This window comes from Lepidochelys kempii, chromosome 1 (assembly GCF_965140265.1).
Source record: "Lepidochelys kempii isolate rLepKem1 chromosome 1, rLepKem1.hap2, whole genome shotgun sequence".
Lineage (NCBI taxonomy): Eukaryota > Metazoa > Chordata > Testudines > Cheloniidae > Lepidochelys > Lepidochelys kempii.
Window position 1 is genome coordinate 109,970,941 of NC_133256.1, and position 19,253 is coordinate 109,990,193.

Genomic DNA, 19,253 nt, shown 5'->3' on the forward strand with positions numbered 1-19,253 from the left:
CCACACCCAGTACTGTGAGAGAGCAAAGAGGAACAAAGCAAACCCTGAAGACTCTGAGCATTTTTATTTGTCATAAAGTCAAATATTGTGTGGGTTTTTAACCATGAAAATTTACACCAGTTTAGCTCAGTTTAGATGAATCAGAAAAAAGTCTGTCAAATGATAGTAATTGGGAATGCAGTACACCACAGAACTATGAAATGTTGTAGGACTCTAACCAGACAAAAGCCTAATGGTTTCCCTTTTTTATGCTGACTATGCACATGCTTTTGTTAGTCTCTAAGGTGCCACAAGTCCTCCTTTTCTTTTTAAGGTGTCTGTGTAGTCTGGGAGCCAACCTTTCTCAGACTATCAGCCAATCCTCAGATGAACTGAGCTCAATGGGCACAGGTGGGTGGGAGTCAAAGGCCCTAAACTACCTTTGATCCTTCCCTTGATCCTTCACCAGGCAGGGACCAGACTTGTCCATGGTACATGTAAGAGTAGCCACAGGGATGCTCTAACTTGTGCCAACTAATTGTTTACGGTTCTAGTGTTTGTACAGATATGTACATGTGTTTGGTATGTCTGAGAGCAATTGGAGAAGCTACTGTAGATTATACACAGATATCCCATGGCCCAGTTCCCACTCTGCATGAAACAGAAAGTGGAGAGCTGTTAAAGTGGGTTCTTCCTTCATCTCGTCTGAGGGCGTAGTACTGCCGCTGGCAGCCAAAAGCGAGAGGGGAGGTGTCGTGAAAATATAGCCTTACAGAACAAATTCTGCTCCTGGTTATTCAATGTAACCCCAATAGTCAATGGAGTTTTACTGGGGTACAATGGAGTTGAGAACATTTTCAGAGATTCGGAAAGGCAATGTAAGGAATTTCCTTAACCTGTTATTGCCCTGGTAAACAGTTTATGGGAACAGTCTTTTTGCTAAATCCTAAACCAGTCTTACTGTGTACTCTTCTCCGACCAGTTATCCTCCAACTTGTACCTGTATTGCACTGATGTATGGTACTAGCGGTCAGCTTTTTAGCAGCTCTCCCCTTTTCGTGTCAGGCGAAGTGGGGACTGGGTTATGGGATGGATGTTCAAAATGTGGTGCTGCCCAGCAGTTTTCAGGGTAGCTGGCAAATCTGCTCCACCCTATCTGTCCAAAAGATAAGGGGTTGCCTCTTTCCTCGAATGGGAGCATTGTTGTACCACTAAAAAAATAATTTTTTTTTTAAGTTGTCATTTGTTGACACTGAACCCAGGCATTGCCCTTAGAGTTACTGAACTTTAAACTTGAACATTTCTCGTTTAGTGACTTCCCTGAAAGCTCTGCAGGAATGCAGGCAAGCTACAGTTAACTATTACAGTGGATCAAAAATGGCAACTCACCTTTGGACAATATGCTTTCTTATTTTTGTCCTCCTTTTCCTTCAGACAGAACAGACAGGTATGGCATTTGCTTTGTTGTTGTTTTAATTTGGCTTTGTGGTGATCTTCCTAAAACACAAAAATATTATTTGCCTGGTTTTGTTTTAACTTTGTAGTACAGGCTGTCATTGAAGCTGGCAGTTCCTCATTTTCACCCACATTTCTCTTGCTTTTCTGATGCACTTTGGCAAAAACTACAATACAGTTACTGATGCAAAAACCTTGCTTTATTTCACAGTATGTCATTCTATTAACATCAGCAGAATGCTTTTTCTGTACTCCGTACTTATCATCCATAAAGAGTGCCCATATGTGCAATAAAGTGCCTTCTCACTTGGTCTTCCTAATCATCATTCTGATGAAAATCGAGTTTATGTAGAAGGCCAAAAGACATTGCTTTTACGTGATTTGCATAGATGCACTTTTCTGCATTAATGCTCTAGAGTATCTCAGATGGATGGGAGAAGGAGAAAGACGCTCTGCATTTATGCATTACGCTCACAGTGATAATAGTAATGATTTTCTTTGAATTTCTTCAATCATGTACCACAATATGATTTTTAAAAGATATTTTAAATGCACCAGAAATCAAACTAGTGACAAAAATGCATGATCAATCATGCAACAAAAATGAGAGAGACACATTTTTTAAAAAATATATTGTGGCACTAGATAGCTTTTTTTTTTTTTAATCATGGAACTGATTTTTTTAAAACAGCGTAAACAGTGCTAGAATTAGTCTGGTCACTTGTTTTTTTTTAAAGGTTTAACTAAGAAATTACATACAATTTCACAATATTGTTCCGTTACTAAGTATCATGGCCCCCAATTCCTTGATCCCTCATCAGATCCAAATGGTTCTAGCCTCCACCACCCAAGGAACTGGTCTTTTTTTCTGGCCATTGTACATTATATTTGCTTTCCCTAAACATGTAAATTAAAAACCAAATTTGGCTATCTTTATTCAGCCAAGACTGTTGGTGGAGTCAGTCTGAGTAAGGAGTGGAGGATTGGGCCCTTAAATAACAACTGAGGCACAAATCGTTCCCTCCATCTTTGCAGAAGGATTTAAAAACCCCATATATCCTCTCCCAATGGCTATAAAGTGGGGAGTGTTGCCTTTATGGTAACATTTCTCCTCCCTTCCTTGCCCTGTAGAAGCCCCTTCCACACGTTTTGTGAATTTGTTTTGGAGGGGTGGCATGAAGCCAGGGTGAGAGAAGAGGTTGTTAGATGGATTTGCCTAATTCTCCCTCCAAGAAGAATTCTGCCGGCAATTAAATATGGAGTCAGCACTCACTTTACCATGCAACCCGTCTGTACTGCAGAACTCCAGTTGAAGAAGAGGGTTCTGGATAAGTGTGCTTGTTACAGAGACCCTGGTATCATGACTCCATCTGAACCAGATTGTCATGGAGTCCAGGACAGAGCCAGGGGCAATGGAGGCAGGGTAGGAATACAGGACTGCCATGTGGATGGCCCTGCCTCTGGTGGACTCCCTGAGATCTGGGGATTGGCAAGGTTGAACTAACTTCCTATTCTACAGAGTTCAAATCCTGCACTTCCCAATGGAAAATAAAGACAAAACTTAATTTGTGTCAGAGCTTTCCAAGGCTGAGCCCTGGCACCTCTAGGCTTGGCAGTTCAGAGCCCTGGCACCTCTGGGCTTGCTGCATCAGTTACGAAAGTAAAAAAATTGCACCTCTTTCATTACAAATTAAGCACTGGGACAAAATTCCATGATTTCCCAGCCCAATCTGGGCTAAGAAAGGAGTGCTGGTGCAGTATATGCACTTATGCAACTTCAACGTTGATGCAATTCCTTCATATTTCTCTTCATATTAAAAACTGCCTGCTTCCTGACCTATTTTAAGAAGAGACAGAAGTAGATAACAAAAACGTCCATATATTTACATTAGTGCCTCTTGTTATCCAACTTTTCAGTCTTTCTATCAGCCAACAATGCGAATCAAGTTATCTCAAGACATAAGCGTGGGTCTTTCCTAATTATTGAGGAGTTCTTTCAAGGCAATTTGGAAAGAGAGTGCCTAGAAGAAAGATGCACATATGAAGAGGCACGAGAAGTATTTGAAGACAATGAAGAGACTGTAGGTATTTTTTTATTGTTTGTTTTTCTAAGAATTGCAACACTTGCTGCTTCTTCGCCGATCAGAACCTGTCTACGCTGCAGCAATGTTTGATTCTTTGCGACCTAACAGTATTGCCTAGATTTCTCTGCAATGTGAAATCAATCTTCCATTGCCCCGCAACACTTTGTTTGCTACAGTGTTCCAATAAGGGATTGATGATGGGAGAAGGGGCCAAGAAAGAGGCGGTGACTCCCTGGTAGGGCCAATCAGCAGCAGCTACGAGGGGAGGCCCCCTGTCCTGACCAGCGGGCAGATGCCTCCGAGTACAGCATTGTGTAGCGCGCTACCTCCCTGCAGTGCATGGGGTGCATTTTAAGGGAACCTTGCCAGGGGCCCTATCTGCAGTGAGAGTGAGGGAAGCAGCTGGGGGAGGGGGGGTGCCAAGGCCAGCAATATGGGTAGTGGGGCTTCAGGGGGAGTTTGGGAGGGGTTGGTGATGTTGAGAGGCTGGTGCCGCTGGCGTGTGTGTTGGGGGGTGAATCCAAGAGCAGTGTTACACACACACACACACCCCTCTGCTCCCAGCTGCATCTTTCTTGGCTGGGATCCAGCAGGGGAAGCAGCAGGAAAGAGGCTTGCTCAGCAGGCGCCACAGCGCACACCAGTGGCCAGGAAAAGTCCGCTGCCTGCTGCGAGATTCCAGTGGGACCAAGGGACCAGATGCAGGCCTGAGTGACCGGATGGTGTGAGACGTGTGACCAGGGGGCAGGAACAATGCATGTGGTGGGGGGGGTGCTGAGAGCCAGTGAACCAAACTGTAAACCCTGTATAGAATGGAAGCCACTTCAAGCCAGGGGGGTGCATTCGCACCCCCAGTGCCTCTCGTTCCAACACCTATGGGTGTGACACTTGGCATCCTTGTATTTTAATGCTTGCTCCAACTCCGTTAACGTTAAGGGAAGTGGTCCAAAGCCACTAGTCGTCACTAGACTAGAGTCCTAGTCGTCTCGCCAATTAACCAGCACGATCAGTATTGCCAGTTCTGGGAGAGCAAACATCATGAGAGGGACCAAATAAATCAATCATGAAATTGGCATAAATATCATGAGATGTTTTTTAAATTATATTTCTTTTTCATCTGTTCTGATGCTTGAAATGTTAGGATGGTTTATGCCTGCACTTCAGGAAACTCAGCCTGAAATGTACAAAAATACACACACACCCTGGAGGAACTCCGCTCTTTCACACATCCTTTAAAACAGATTTTATATTTAAAAAAATTAACATCTGTCACTGATGGTACAATATACAACAAATCACACACTTCTCAACTTTCTGCCATTTGGGGCCCAGGTGACAGAGCTTGGGGCTCCCTTCCTAAGCTGATGGTGTTGGTGGGGGAGGATTTCAAGTGGTGATCACTGCCAGACTTGGGGACAATGGGGTTAGGTATTATAATTGATACATTGTCACATCATTGTCCAGATGTTTCTTACATGCCACACGTATTTCTTCTTCCCTCACTAACATTTTTTCATAAGAAATAATTATTTTGAAATAAAGCAATAGGTTCTGATCCTGTACTCCTGACTCAAGGAAAAGTCTGATTGCGTTCAGTGGGAAGTTTGCCTGAGTAAAGAGGGTAGGACCAGGACCAAAGTTTGTATGACTGTTTAACTTTTAAGCATAGACTATAAGATTTGTTCTCTTGCACATTTTTTGTTGTGACAAAGTATTTGTGGGAAAAGGTATTAGCCAAGAGATGTAACAAGATTTCTTTTTAATTTTTTCAGAACAAGTTTTGGGCTCGCTATTTCGGTAAGTTGACTGTTCAATCTCTTTTTCTAAAATGATTTTATGAAGTGATCATTACAGTTAGGATTATGGAATTTAAAAGACTCTCAAGTAGTTTATTCAATTTGCACTTTATTTTAAGTATCCTACTACTGTTTATCAAGCATCTGGTGAAGTGAGGGGAGAAGAAATACACAAAAAAAAGAGCAGGAGTGGAGTCATTAAAAGCAAGCCATCTGAGAAATAGTTAACAGTCAAGGCTGTAAATCAAAAAAATAGTGTTAGAATATTTGGCTAGATGCAACGACATTAAATAGGCTGTTTCTTTTATTGTTTTCCCTATGCAAGCTGGACTAAGTTAAACTGGGGCTCTGGGCACTCCACAACATGGAGCCTGGTGTGGCTCCACTCACCCAGCACCATCCTATACCATTACCTTGTTCCTTGCCTTGGAATGGCAGTGGTAAGGGGCCTCTTCTTTCCCCCAGGAGCAACAGCAAGAGCCCTTTTTCTCTCTAGAAGAGCCAGGGTTGTAGTAGGGGTCCACCTCCCCCCACTTCCCAAGATGTAGGGATGGCAGCAAGAGGGTGCAGGCAGTACTCAGCACAGCACCCAGGATATATCTGCATGGGTGGGTAGTTGGGCCAGCCCTGCATGCACCCTCCTCACCCGCTTCAGACACACACAGGCAGGGCATTCCCAGAGCAAGGGTCTTAGACCAGATCTACACTACAAACTTTTGCTGGCATTCCTGGGTTGGTCAGAGGTGTGAGGAAATGTGATTTGTGACCTACCAACAGCTGTGCTGGTAAAAGATTCCATGCTGGGAAGAAAGCTCTGTCATTAATAGGCGTGTGTCCCTGTTGGTGACTCTGATTGCTCTTACTGATGCGACGTTCATTCAGGTGGCAGACAGTGCTCCTCAAACCCATGCCAGCACAATGGTGTGTGTCAGGACAGCATTCGCAACTACACCTGCACCTGCACAGATGCCTATGAAGGACAGAACTGTAATTTTGGTAAGGCAACATTTCCCCTAGAGGCTACAGTGGAAACTATATGGACCTCATGCAGACAGTCTATATTGTTTATTTTATGTTAAAACATGTGATTCCTAGCGGAGGATGCATGACAGTGACACATGGAAAGAGGGGATATGAATTGTTCATCTCAACAACCTGGGGTAAATCCATTAAAATGTTAATGCCGCATGCGGCTGCATTAACTTTGCTGTGCCCTGTCACCTTCCTTCTATCCTGGAGAGATTGAGGAGGCGGCAAAGGGCACGAGAAACCCTGGCAGCATGACACCAGTGAAGCCACAATGGAGGCAGGATTGAGAGCCTGGAGCCAGGGCAGAGGGCCTCTGTGTGGATGGCCCTCTGCTCATCATCCAAAGGTTCTCAAAGCGTGGTCTGCAGATCGCTTGTTAGCTGGTCACATGATTCTCTCTCTACTCCTTGTTTCCAGATGCTATTGAATTGAATAATCTAAAACTACCTTAAATATGTTCCTAATATTACTTCTCCAGGTTATTTTGGCTGTAGTTGCCAAAGGGAAACTGTATGATTGTAGGTTTCAGAGTAACAGCCGTGTTAGTCTGTATTCGCAAAAAGAAAAGGAGGACTTGTGGCACCTTAGAGACTAACCAATTTATTAGAGCATAAGCTTTCGTGAGCTACAGCTCACTTCTTCAGATGTAAATAGCGGGGAAGATTGTCCCCACCATCATGAATGAGAGGTCAGCAGGTGCCCCCACAGGACAATCCAACTTCTGAAAATGTTTGGCAACCCTGCTGTAGTGGATCCCTCTCAAGGGACCCAGGGAGCGTGTATGGGAGCTAAACTACTGCCCATCTGATCAAATGGTCTGGGGGAAACTCAATGGGGGAACTTTGTGGAGGTTTCCTCCGTGGTTCCCAGGATGCTTTTTCTTTGGGTTTTTTTGTTAGAGGGGGAAATCCACCTCAGTTTTACTCTGTCCTGACTCAGGCAAATATCCACTGACTTCAGTGGGAGTTTGCCACAGTAAGAACTGAGTAAGGACAAAGGAGGACTATCCTAAAAAGTGAATTTCTCCATGTCGATGTTATCCTTTAGAAAAGACTGAAAGATTCAAAGCTGAAAATTTCTGGGAGCCAGAATTAGGAGTCCCAGCAAGGCCTCTTCCAATGTGAACAGGCTAATTAGTCACGAAGATCTGACTCTTTAGAAAGTATTTTGTTGGGATTCAGACTCACGGACCCCCATTTTCCACATCAGATATGCAGCTTTTTGATTAATAAAGATAACGTAAATAATACTTGTGCTCTTCTTAGGTCTACTCTGCATTTTACAAGTGCTTTTGAGCAATTTGCTCAGAACTTGAGCGCATCCTTTATAATTAATCAATTGTTAATATTTACTGTTTTATTTACATGATAAATTGGAGGACAGAGGCAGTCTCATTCACATGGAGCTGACTACTTTTTTTATAATTCTCTGTTATAGAAAGTCCTTTACACCGATAAACTGACTGATGACAAAGCTTAACTGTTTTTCTGGTCCACTTAAGAATGTGAATGGATATAAATCTAACTAGACAAGGACAGAAAAAGTAATGGTACTTAAAAACACGTTGGGCCAGGTTCTTGAATCCGCTGCTTAGTGCTACTTCACCAGCCTTAAAACCAGTGGAACTGGTTATTTGGAGGTTTGCCCTGGTATGGAGGAATCCCTGGGTGCTGTGGGCCAGTGTAGCCCCTCTGGCATAGGTGGTGTAGCTGGAAAAAGGGGCAATAGCAGGGTGATGGGTCTCATCCGCTGGGGGAGGTTGTGCGTCCACAAACAGCCTGGTGTGGCCCCACCATGCTCCGCCCCTAGGAGGCCCCCTCCTGCAGTGCCTGGTGCTCTGCCTTGGCCCAGGATGACAGGGGCTGAGGCTGGGCAGCCTACCATGGGGACTCGGGGCGGCTGGGGCTGCGCTGCCTGCTGGGTGCTTGGACCGTGCTGCCCGGCACTCCGGGGCTGAGGGTGCTGTTGCCACACCGCGAGGTGCTCCGGGGCTGAGGGTGCTGCTGCTGTGCCACCCAGCACTGGGGCCGGGGGCCACAGTGGGGGGTGCTCTGCGCTCCTGTGGGGGAAGGGGGCACAAGGGGAGGGGAAGGGGCAGAGCCTCAGGCAGAAGGGGAGGGGCTGGGGGCTAGCCTCCCGCAATGGCCAGGTCACCGGCCGCTCATTGGCAATGTCCACAGTCATCTTTAGCTCTGGCAGTCCCCAACCATGGAACGTCTCCTTGGGGACCATTGCCACTGGCACAACTTAGCTCAGCCCTTGCAGCTGGACCTGCACAGCCCCAAGCCTCACAGAGCCAAAAAAACCGGCTTAAAGGCAGCTTTGGTGCTTCCTCATCCCTGAGCTGTGCCAGGTACCAAATGTCCAGTCCTGGGGATCTTCCCATTATTTTTAATATTGTTTAGTGCCAAAGCAACTCTCAAGAGTTTGCCCAGCTATGGGAAGCTGAAGAGACTGGCACTGTTTCAGAGGCAATACGTGCTTCTTTTATTTTCCATTCTCTTTTACATTGGTTGCTATTAAGTTTAAATTTTCTTGGCATGAGCATAAGAAGAGCCAAAAAAGAACAGCTTAAGTCCTTTATCTTTTAAGCAACTCCTGCTTCCATAAAAAGTACAATCATTCTCTTTTTTCAAAGACACCTGGCACTCAGTGCCAATACATACAAATATATGTCATGGCATTTTCCATGTGGAGAAGAGCCAGTGTTACTTTAGCTAGTATAACCTACAAATGCAATCCTGAAATACATCCAGCCTGATGTGGCATAAGGAGCAATTCACTTTACAATGACTTCATGGGAGTTGCCGGGGCTCAGTACCTCTCCAAGAAGTTAAAAAGAGGGAGTAGCAAGAATTACTTAAATGATGAGCTCAGAAGAGCATGAAAAGTGAGCAAACGTTATTGCTTAGCAAAATAGGGCCCATGATGTGCAAGAAAATCCCAGTTTATTGCTCAATTATTGTTTCTTCGTGCTTTGCTTTTGTTATTCTCTTTAGCTAAAAATGAGTGTCAACACAAAACTAGAGAGGGATGTCAACACTTCTGCTATCCAGGATCTGAGTCCTACCGCTGCTCATGTGCAAAAGGCTATGAACTTGGGGAAGATAAAAAATCATGCATTCCAAGAGGTAAGTATAAAAAGAAGACAGAAGAGAGCATGCTTAGTCCCAGGGTAGGCAGGCTGGAGGAACAGCATCAATAGGAGCTATTATTACTGCACTGAGACCATTAGAGTGAACCAAAAGGAGGTGTCCTGAGGGTTCCAGTAATGACGACTTTCCAGAGGAAAAATAAATACAAGGTTGATCAAACACAGCTTCAGAGCAAAGCAAATCCTAAAATTCATTCACTGGCCCAGATTTTCCAAACACTTCCAGTGTAAAGAGCGTCTCCTCTGAAGTCAATTGAGTTACGTCTTTAAAACAGGTTTCAGAGTAACAGCCGTGTAGTCTGTATTCACAAAAAGAAAAGGAGTACTTGTGGCACCTTAGAGACTAACCAATTTGTTTGAGCATGAGCTTTCATGAGCTACAGCTCACTTCATCGGATGCATACTGTGGAAAGTACAGAAAATCTTTTTATACACACAAACCATGAAAAAATGGGTGTTTAAAACTACAAAAGGTTTTCTCTCCCTCCACCCCACTCTCATTATGCAAGGTAACCTATTTCCCCTTGTTTTTTCCTACTCTCCCCCCCACCTTGATTATCATACACATTGTAAGGAGAGTGATCACTTTAGATAAGCTATTACCAGCAGGAGAGTGGGGTGGGGAGAGAGAAAACCTTTTGTAGTGGTAAACACCCATTTTTTCATGGTTTGTGTGTATAAAAAGATCTTCTGTACTTTCCACAGTATGCATCCGATGAAGTGAGCTGTAGCTCACGAAAGCTTATGCTCAAATAAATTGGTTAGTCTTTAAAACAGGAGTGAGAGGAGAATCAGGCCCATTGTTTTTATTTTGCCTGTGTCTTTTTTTATGGTTGCTGCCATGAGATCAACTCTTCCTGCTGCAGTCAGGATAGCACATGCCTACGCAGTGAATAGCTGTGAGAGCAGCACTGATCCTCCTACATCAGTGGGGCAGTGCTCTGACCTCTGTGTACAGGCTGGCATGAGACTATCCACTCTCAGAGTGGGAAGCCCAGTATCAAGCGGGACAGTCCTACCTCTCTGTTCCCAACTACCATGAGGAGAATACCCTAGCCTATGCAAAGAGGGCTTTGCTGGGTCCAGCTGAGGGAAGGAACAGTGTCTCAAAGGCAGCTGAGCTCCCTTCCAGGTGTGGAGGCCCCTCTACACATGTATGAATGGGATTATGGTCTGGCACCAAGGTTTTAGCTCCTTGGCAGCTAGGCCACTTTTTTTCTCCCTTCCACCAGCTGACACACCCACACTGCTCAGTATCAAATAGCCCTCTGATTTAGGGTGACCATATGTCCTGTTTTGGCTGGGACAATTCCATTTTAAAGCCCTGTCTCAGATATCTTGATTTTTTGGGGGGGCAAAACTGGGTATTTGTCCCAGTTGCTCTTGCCAACTGATCATCACGTGGCAAAAGCAAATGGGACAAGTGCTCAGTTTTGCCAAGAAAGTGGGGCGTGCCCCACGAGTGAGGTGCAGAGGAATGTTGGGCGGTGGTGGGGGGGGAAAGGGCAACGCCAGCCGTGCACGACCGCAGTGATGCCAGGTGGCTTGAGCCAGCCCCACACGGGGGATGGCTCAGGCAAGCCCCATGCGGTCTGCCATTTTCCCTTTGGGAAATATGGTCACTCTGTTCCTACTTCCATCCCTCTCCTCTCCCCAATGGTAATTCGTCACACACAGTAGCCTCTAGACATGTCTGTCTGACGGCTGTTGAATCACAGCATAGCTCCAAACTGACATTTATAGCCATACCACAGAAACAACACACTTAGGCACAACTGGCAAATTATCTCATAGGCAGACAAGCTGGGAAAGCAAGAAAGACACTTCTGTGGTGATATAGCAGCGCTACTTTGTGGGGGTGGAGGAACAGGGAGGATGGGGCCTACGCAGCACCTGCTTGCTCTTTGGAAGCCATGAATAATTTGACTCAGTGGTTGGAAAGGGTGGGGTCCTTTTAGGCCATGTCATCATTTTTCCAACTGGAGAAGGGCTCATGTTGGGCCTCCCTATATAGGCTAGAAGAGCAGGGCCACATTGCTTATGAAAGGGACTTTTGCTCCCCCAATCCAGAAGATGGCTGGAGTCCCTTTGGAAGTGAGGTGGATGTTTCACTAATTCAGTATATATATAAGCTCAATCCCTGCCTCCTATTAGGCAGTTAAATATTTGACAGGGTAAGGGAAGCACCTGGTGTAACGTATTGCAAATGTTCACTAGTTGGAAGTGATGTTACTGGTTTAAATCTTGTAGTAGAGGAGCGACATTTTCTCCAAAACTGTACCTCCCAGCAGCACATGGTAGTATATTCATAATTAGTGTTTTGAATTGCTTTGACCATAGCAATAAGAGAGAATATTATTTTGTCCAGCCAAATAGTGAAACAAGGTCCCTATCCCCAAGAGCTCACAAACTGAAAAGGTAAGTTTCAAAGGGTTGGATTTTGTTTGATATAAATATTAAGCACTTGTTGCAATGGGAAATTATGAAAGAAGCAAACAATAAACCATTGATCTTCCAAAGTCATTAGCAAGTTACTAGAAACTGAGGATCTGGCCCCCTATTTTGGGGGGTTGGCAGGGGAGGGGAAGAACCAGTGATCTTAAAGCGTTAATGTGGGAACACCACAATATGTTCAGGGTAATGGTTATCTTCAAACATTGCCACAAAAATTTTGCATGTCTTTTTCTTTTAACCATTCCTAGATCAGTGTGCATGTGGCAGACTTGATGATGCTAAAATAATGAGGCTGAAGGAAATTAAGACGACTTGCCACAGAGGATTCCCTTGGCAGGTATTTATAGAGATCTTTGGAAGTACTGTTATTGTAGAAACGTCTATAGTAAAGCTGTGTTCTCAGATGCAACACACCTTATCTTTGAGTACTTAAAATGTTTTTTTTTTTAAAGTTTTAACTAAACAAGAGGTCAGATAAATAGAAGCAAAAGGTGATAAAAGACAGCAAGACCCCTTATTACAAACTTTTGTAGTCAACCTCCTTGCAAAATAAAAAATTTACTGTATTTAAATGTCACAATTTATAAATTACTCTTGGCAGCATATCATTCCTTGCACTTATCTTTGCCCTACTAGAAAACTTACTAGTGCATCAAGTATCAATATAGCAGGATTCTACCATTTTTCAATATAATTTGGAAGTCCTATGACTCCGTACTTATGTAAGGGGAGCCCCTTCTGAACTGTCAGTTTCATAATACATGGTATATTATTTGATATTTAGTGCTAGGTTCTTCTCCCTTCACTACTACAACCCTATTTGATTTCTTTGCAACTGCAGCTGTTGATAGGTCCTATCCAACTCCCATTTAAATCAGTGGGAGGTTTTCTGCAGCCTTAAATAGGAATAGGATCCCTGGGGCTAACAGGGCAGATTATGGACATTTCATTTTAAAGATAATTAAATTACAAATCTTAGCTGTTTATAATAATTCAATATTTTGCTCTTATCCCATAATACTACAAAGTTAAAGACAACAGCAGAATTTACTGTTTTTTGTTTTATAGGTCATGTTGCTAAATTTGGAAGGAAAAGGATTCTGTGGAGGTGTTCTTTTGAAGAGCAACTTCGTGTTGACTACAGCTGAGTGTGCCCTTCTGCACAATCATTCTGGTATCAGGGTTAGGACTGGTAGGTGATCACGCTTCTTTTCCTCCTGATTGTCAATCTACGTTTTTGTGTTGTCAAAGCATACTTTCAAAGAGTTTACATATAAAAATTGCCATTTCAGAACATTTGGTCTATCCTAGGAAACAAACTGTCTGCATTTAAAAATATTTTGCTTATAGGGAACAATTAGCAATGTTAATTCATCATCATTCATCCCCATTTTTGTTGTATATTTTACTTTGTCATCCTGAAATTATAGTTTCTTCCTATTCACTCTCACCTATATGCTCCTGAAGAGTTAAAAAGCATCTTCAAAATTTGTATAACCAGGATCTGATATGCTTAACTGCTGTAAAATCAACTCCTACTACTAGCCTCTGTCTTTACTGCAAAATAAGGGTATAATCATGGTAGTAGCTATGTTGGCAGAATAACTCCCTTAACTATTAGCAATTAATCTGTGTTCAACTTTGGTGACAGATGCTAAAACTATTTCTAAGAGCAGTGACCATGTCATAACTTCACAGGGAATAAGAGCATACATGGAGTTGGACAGGTAATAGATGTGACTGAGAAACACATACATATGCGGTACGACGAAGCTACTGGTGAGAATAACCTTGCATTGCTACAACTTCGAGAGCACATTGAGTGCAACAACTATCAGCATTTTATATGTCTTCCTGACAAAGACTTTGCAGAACATGTTTTGATTCCACAGCTGACAGGCACTGTCAGTGGCTGGAAACAGAAGAAAGTGAGGTGAGAGGTTCACTAGTTGAGTTGCAGGTCTCCTACCTTCCTGAAAGGGAATGTGAACAAATACTCAATACAAGTCTTACGAACAGACAGTATTGCGGACATCACCCAGAGCCTGTGGATGGGCAGCTGGCAGGAGGAAACTTTATCGCCCATGACTACAAAGGCACTTGGTTCTGACAGGTATTTTTGGAGCTTGGCCAACTAATGTAAGTAACTGGAACCATTTATTTTCACAAAGACTTCAAGATATATGATGTGGTTCAAACAAAAAACAGAATAAAAGAAAAAAGTCCTGACAGCACCAAATCCATAACTGCAATTACAAAGACCACGTGGATGCAGCAACTTGTTTCAGCAAGGTCAACCTGCATTGTGTTGTAATGGTAATACTGTAAATATTTACTGTAGTTCATCCCTCAAAACAAATCTATTGTCCCATCTGTCTTTTCTCTCCCTTTCCAAAGACAGGATTGAGGACTGTTGTGGTAGACATGGCTACTTCACTTTGAAAATAATTAGGAGTTTGAATTGTACAGCACTGTTCATCTACGCTGATCCTAAGAGCCCTTAACTGACTGTGTATTACAAATACAATGAATCACTTTCCCCTCTCACTGAAGTGTCCCCATGCTAGGGGGAAATGCAGCTACTGTTTCAGAGACCAGTGGTATATGGTCAAATCCTGCACAACTTTATTCATGTAAGTACTTGCAAAGCATCCCCTGACTTTCTTAGGATTACTTGAGTAAAGTTTTGCTGAATCAAACCCTAGAATAGGAATAGTCTAAATCAGACATAGGTGAAGTGATTCCTTAAGTCACAATCACCCAGGTAGGCTGCTCCAGGGGCAGCAACAAACTGGCCCTTGCTCTGGCCTCGATTGCCACTTGATAACCTTGCCCCATTTGAGCAAAATAAAAAGTGAATGCATCACTACCCTGTGCTTTGTTCATCTGACAAGCATAATTTAGTTTTAATTATTGCTGATGCTTCATTGTATATTTTGTAAAAGTAATGAAATCTCTGTAAGAGAAGAACTCACTGCAGTGCTCTGCATCTACATTCTTGCTACTGAGTAGGGACAGTCAAGTCAGAACAAGATAGTTGAAACAAAGTACTCCATTTTGATGCAAATCCTTCTGCCCCAGAGAACTGACATGCTAAAGACAAGACAAACAGGTAAATGAGACAAGTGGGCTGAGGTGGAGGCCAGGGGAGATGGAGTTACAGAAAGAATAGGCTGTATGCTACTCTTAGCCAATCAGGAGCAGTGATCACAACCCAGTCCCTGCCTCAGTTTTCTTTGTGCCCTACAGAAGAGGGGCATTTTGAATAGAGCACATCTATTTTCCTCACGGATCTTGCAGCACTGATGTCAATGGGAATGGGATTCAAAAATAAAGAGGCTTGGATCCTTTTTCCAGTACTGCATGTTTTAATTATCCACTCTCAAACACTCATTAAATATATACTCTTCATACTAGTACAACCTGCATGTGACACTTTCCCAACACTCTTAACAGGACACTTTCAGAAGTTAGATCTATGAATCCACACTACTATAAGAATGACTTAGGGCAGGTCTACACTTAGAGTGACGTGTAGTGGACAGATACTCTACACGGCCAGCTAGCTCTGGTATAAATAGCAATGTAGCTGGTGAGGCATGGCTTAGGCAAATAGAGAAGAGGCAAGCCAGAACCCAAGGTTATGTATCTACATGCCTCTCTACACACCCAAACAGTGCCTCCCTGTCTACACTGCTACTTTTAGCAGTGTAAGGTCCCCTGTTCTGGAGCCTTTCTCTGCTAAAGACTCTTGCAGCAGAGAAAGGGACTTCATATTTGAACTGATAATGAAATATCTCTCACCACTAGAGTCATGTTATTGTTGAAGTATGCAAAATCATTTTCAGCAGAAACAAAATAAAGCAAATGACTTTCTCACATGTCAAAACTAAGTCACTTGAACACCATTAGAAGCAAATTGCACAGAAATCAGAAGCACTGTTCTGTTTTCAAGTGCTACTGAAGTATATTTGTTGTATGCAGGTGGCAAAACAACCTGGGTTTGTAACTTTTAGTTCTTGTACTGTACAGAATAAGTTAGAACTTAACAGAACAATGAAAGCAGCCTGAATATCCCATTAAAATAATGTCAATCTAGGAAACTACTTACCTCACAAGTGCGTTAGTTTTTTTTTTTAAACCTATAATAATTTTATTGAAACTTTCATTATAAAGACTGTTAAATATCTTAGATGGTGTGTGCTGGTGCTAAAACAGTCTGGAATAAAATCATCACTGTCACCACCAAGAGAAAAATATCACATTTGTTTTATTATTTTTACAAAACCATCAGCATGAACAACAGGTATGCCGTGCAAAAATAAAGAACACTTAAAAGAATGGACCTACTGGCAGAAATATTCCACAAAATCAGAATTAAAATGGAGTTGGACTAGATTACCTAAATAAAGTCTTATGCCTCAAGGGGAAACTCAAACAAGTGTTAAGTACAGTTACTAAAGGCCAGTTTTGAGCAGCAATAGGTAACTACACCTCACACCCTGCTGTACACTCAAAAATCCTATTGAAATTGAAGTGGAGTTCCAGGGGTTCAGCACCAATCAGGCACGGGTCCTTAATGTTTCGAGAGGCTTTGAAGAATGTCATATCCAACCAAGATTACTAAAAAAAACCAAAGTCTCTCATAACTGGGAGTTAGGTCAAGGACAGGTGAAATAAAAATCATTCTTTGTAGGCAGAAACAATGCTAAGTGCCACCGATGGACACTTCCTTTTGACAGATAAGGACAAATAGTTACGGGAACATAAAGGGGTGTCAGTACACATGACATCTGAGATAGTTGAGGCAGGCTTTTTAAAGATTGTTGCTGAAGTTTTGCAAATGTTTCAACATGAATTGGGAATGTTCTTGTTTCTTTTCCAGCCACAATACTTCAGGGTTTGTAGAAACTAACTTTAAAAAGGGAGCATTTTGTTCTCTGTGCTCGCAGGCCCTGTCCCACTGGGAAAGGAGTCATGAACAGTTTTTTTTGTATTCCAGTACTGAACATAACCAGGTCATTAACAGTTTTCACTGAACGATTTAAGAAACAGTTCCATTGACAAGTAGAGTCTTTTATAAATACTCCTCCATCTAAGGTGCAGTAAACTCAACACACTGTAGAAAGTGGAGGGAATGGGTTCTGCTTACTGACCACAAGCTTCTGATGTTGATGAGATATATATCCTTTAATATGACCCTGACAGAATTAAAAAGAAAGAAGTTTTAGTACTGGAAATTGGCAAGAAGTTTTTTTGCTACCTTCAGTCTTGATCCAGTAAAACGTGTGCGCATGCACTTAACTTTAAATTCGTGAGTAGTCCCATTGACTTCAAATAATATAAATAAAAGATAACTTAAGTGTGTGATTGACTTAATAAAAGTACTTTGCTACATAGGGACCTTAAACATGCCCATGAACTTTGAATTTGCTGTTTCTGAGTAGCAGCCGTGTTAGTCTGTATTCGCAAAAAGAAAAGGAGTACTTGTGGCACCTTGGAGACTAACAAATTTATTTGAGCATAAGCTTTCATGAGCTACAGCTCACTTATGCTCAAATAAATTTGTTAGTCTCTGAAGTGCCACAAGTACTCCTTTTCTTTTTGTTTCTGACAAGCCTTCCTTGTAGTTCCCAATTTACATTTTGAGCTCTCACTACAAGAAAAGGACTATAAATTTCAAATCTATTCCTGGATTAAGATTTTAAGACCAAAGTTTTAATAACCTTTACACATAGAGCTTAACTAACTCATCTTTGTTCATGTGCACTAGACCCTTACAAGAGTCCAGTAAAATAATTTGTGTCTCTCCTTTTTACATCTTTTCCCTATAATTCAGCTTGTGAACTCTTATGCGTGCCTCTATTTTTAGGATGTCAAATCAGGAATCCCATGTCCAACTGAACTCAAATTTAGTATAAATATACTACCTGAGCCCTAGTCATAATTTACCAATTTTGTAACTGTGTTTGTGCATTTTAGCAAAAGGGCAAAGATTGGCTTTATAGTGGAAACTCAATTGTAATCCTTACTGTTTTGCATATAAAAGGCAAGAATTAGAGCATAAGAACCTTCACTGTAGTAAGATACATGAGAGGCACAAATGAGTACAACGCACAAGCAACTCCACAAAAACCTAAACCCAGTACACTTCCTATTATTATTGCCCTTCTGTAATTAACCTTCCTGCTGTGTGTAGTCATTTCTAACAACTATAGTTTCCAAGGCAAGCTAATGAACGATGAACACATACCATGTATATAAGATTAGCCAAAATACACTGGACTTCATCAATATCAACATCTTCCACCTGCATGAATTTCAGGGCAACCAGAAAGGCATCTAGAGATAGCTGATGGGTTTTAAGTAGCAAATATCTGAAAGATGCAAACAGAAATACATTTCAGTTATTTCAGCACAATTACCTCAAAATTCTGCTTCTCTGAGCAAAAGGGCCCGTCTACCATAATTCGCTTTGCTTAAGCTCTGGTCTCTAAGGGACAAATAGGGAACTAGGGACCCTGGATGTTTTAAACTGAATTCTGTGGTGAAACCAAATGAAGATTTCCCTTCCACAAAATAGGATTTCTACTTTGCTTACACTTTCTTAAACAGGTTCCTGTAGGTGATGATTTTCAGCTTCTCAAGGATCAGGAAGATACCACAACGAATGAAGAAGGTCTCGTGTTTTGTCAGGGCATCATTCAATAGCAGAAGATTTCCTTCACTAAAATGACAGAAAATATGCAAGTACCATGAGAAGGTATGACTCTGGGAAGATGAAATATATAATTCAATGGGTATTTTCCACATACTATAAAAACCTTTCACTTAATATTATTTTAACAAAAATACGTGATCCAATAAATACACTGTACCTCACAGCCTTAGTTACTTCAGCAAACTGCATAAGCTCATATTTTTTCAAAAGCTGAATTGTTGGCATATGGCCCTGAAAAGCAAGCACAGTTAAAATTTTTCAGGATAAATTTAAATACATTTCCAAATCAATCATCTATAAAAACAAAAATCGAAATACAAATATTTATCTACTTTACTTTTACAGAAAAAAATAAAGGAGGTGAATGAGGTATTTTTAGGCCCCCAATACACTACATCACTAATCATGCCAACAAACGTTTGTCTGGCATAGTTACAGGAGTGTGGGTTTTAAAAGCTTTAAAAATATGGTAGTGTGATAAATTACAAAACTTGTATTACAGAGTAGGTCATGCTTCACATGATCTAGACTGTTACAAATTTTATACTTGTGTTGCACTCCACTCTGCAAACAGAAAACTG

The 19,253-nt window shown here is 42.0% G+C and overlaps 2 protein-coding genes across 3 annotated transcripts in view; one reads left to right on the forward strand and one right to left on the reverse strand.

The window, feature by feature from the left end:
* The first annotated feature begins 1,356 nt into the window (after nucleotides 1-1,356).
* PROZ (protein Z, vitamin K dependent plasma glycoprotein) lies at nucleotides 1,357-13,888 on the forward strand. The gene is made up of 8 exons (XM_073308981.1): nucleotides 1,357-1,426; nucleotides 3,352-3,515; nucleotides 5,291-5,315; nucleotides 6,197-6,310; nucleotides 9,343-9,474; nucleotides 12,200-12,288; nucleotides 13,020-13,143; nucleotides 13,650-13,888. Exons 1-8 carry the CDS (start codon nucleotides 1,357-1,359, stop codon nucleotides 13,886-13,888), a joined length of 957 nt encoding a protein of 318 aa, XP_073165082.1.
* A 2,315-nt stretch (nucleotides 13,889-16,203) lies between these two features.
* PCID2 (PCI domain containing 2) overlaps nucleotides 16,204-19,253 on the reverse strand; it is a 32,605-nt gene continuing 29,555 nt past the window's right edge. For both annotated transcript variants that reach the window (XM_073350435.1, XM_073350426.1), the window contains exons 13-16: nucleotides 18,830-18,903; nucleotides 18,553-18,678; nucleotides 18,205-18,328; nucleotides 16,204-17,152 (exon numbers count right to left, since the gene is read on the reverse strand). In XM_073350435.1, the coding sequence (XP_073206536.1) occupies nucleotides 17,063-17,152; nucleotides 18,205-18,328; nucleotides 18,553-18,678; nucleotides 18,830-18,903 (414 nt within the window). In that variant the 3' untranslated portion in view covers nucleotides 16,204-17,062. The remainder of the gene's footprint in view (nucleotides 17,153-18,204; nucleotides 18,329-18,552; nucleotides 18,679-18,829; nucleotides 18,904-19,253) is intronic.

Bases quoted from the DNA above. Each gene is read 5' to 3' on its own strand.
- PROZ (XM_073308981.1), top strand. From the start codon at position 1,357: ATGGCAACTCACCTTTGGACAATATGCTTTCTTATTTTTGTCCTCCTT. The intron at 1,427-3,351 runs GTATGGCATTTG...CCAACTTTTCAG, and splicing joins CCTTCAGACAGAACAGACAG to TCTTTCTATCAGCCAACAAT. The intron at 13,144-13,649 runs GTAGGTGATCAC...ATAACTTCACAG, and splicing joins TGGTATCAGGGTTAGGACTG to GGAATAAGAGCATACATGGA.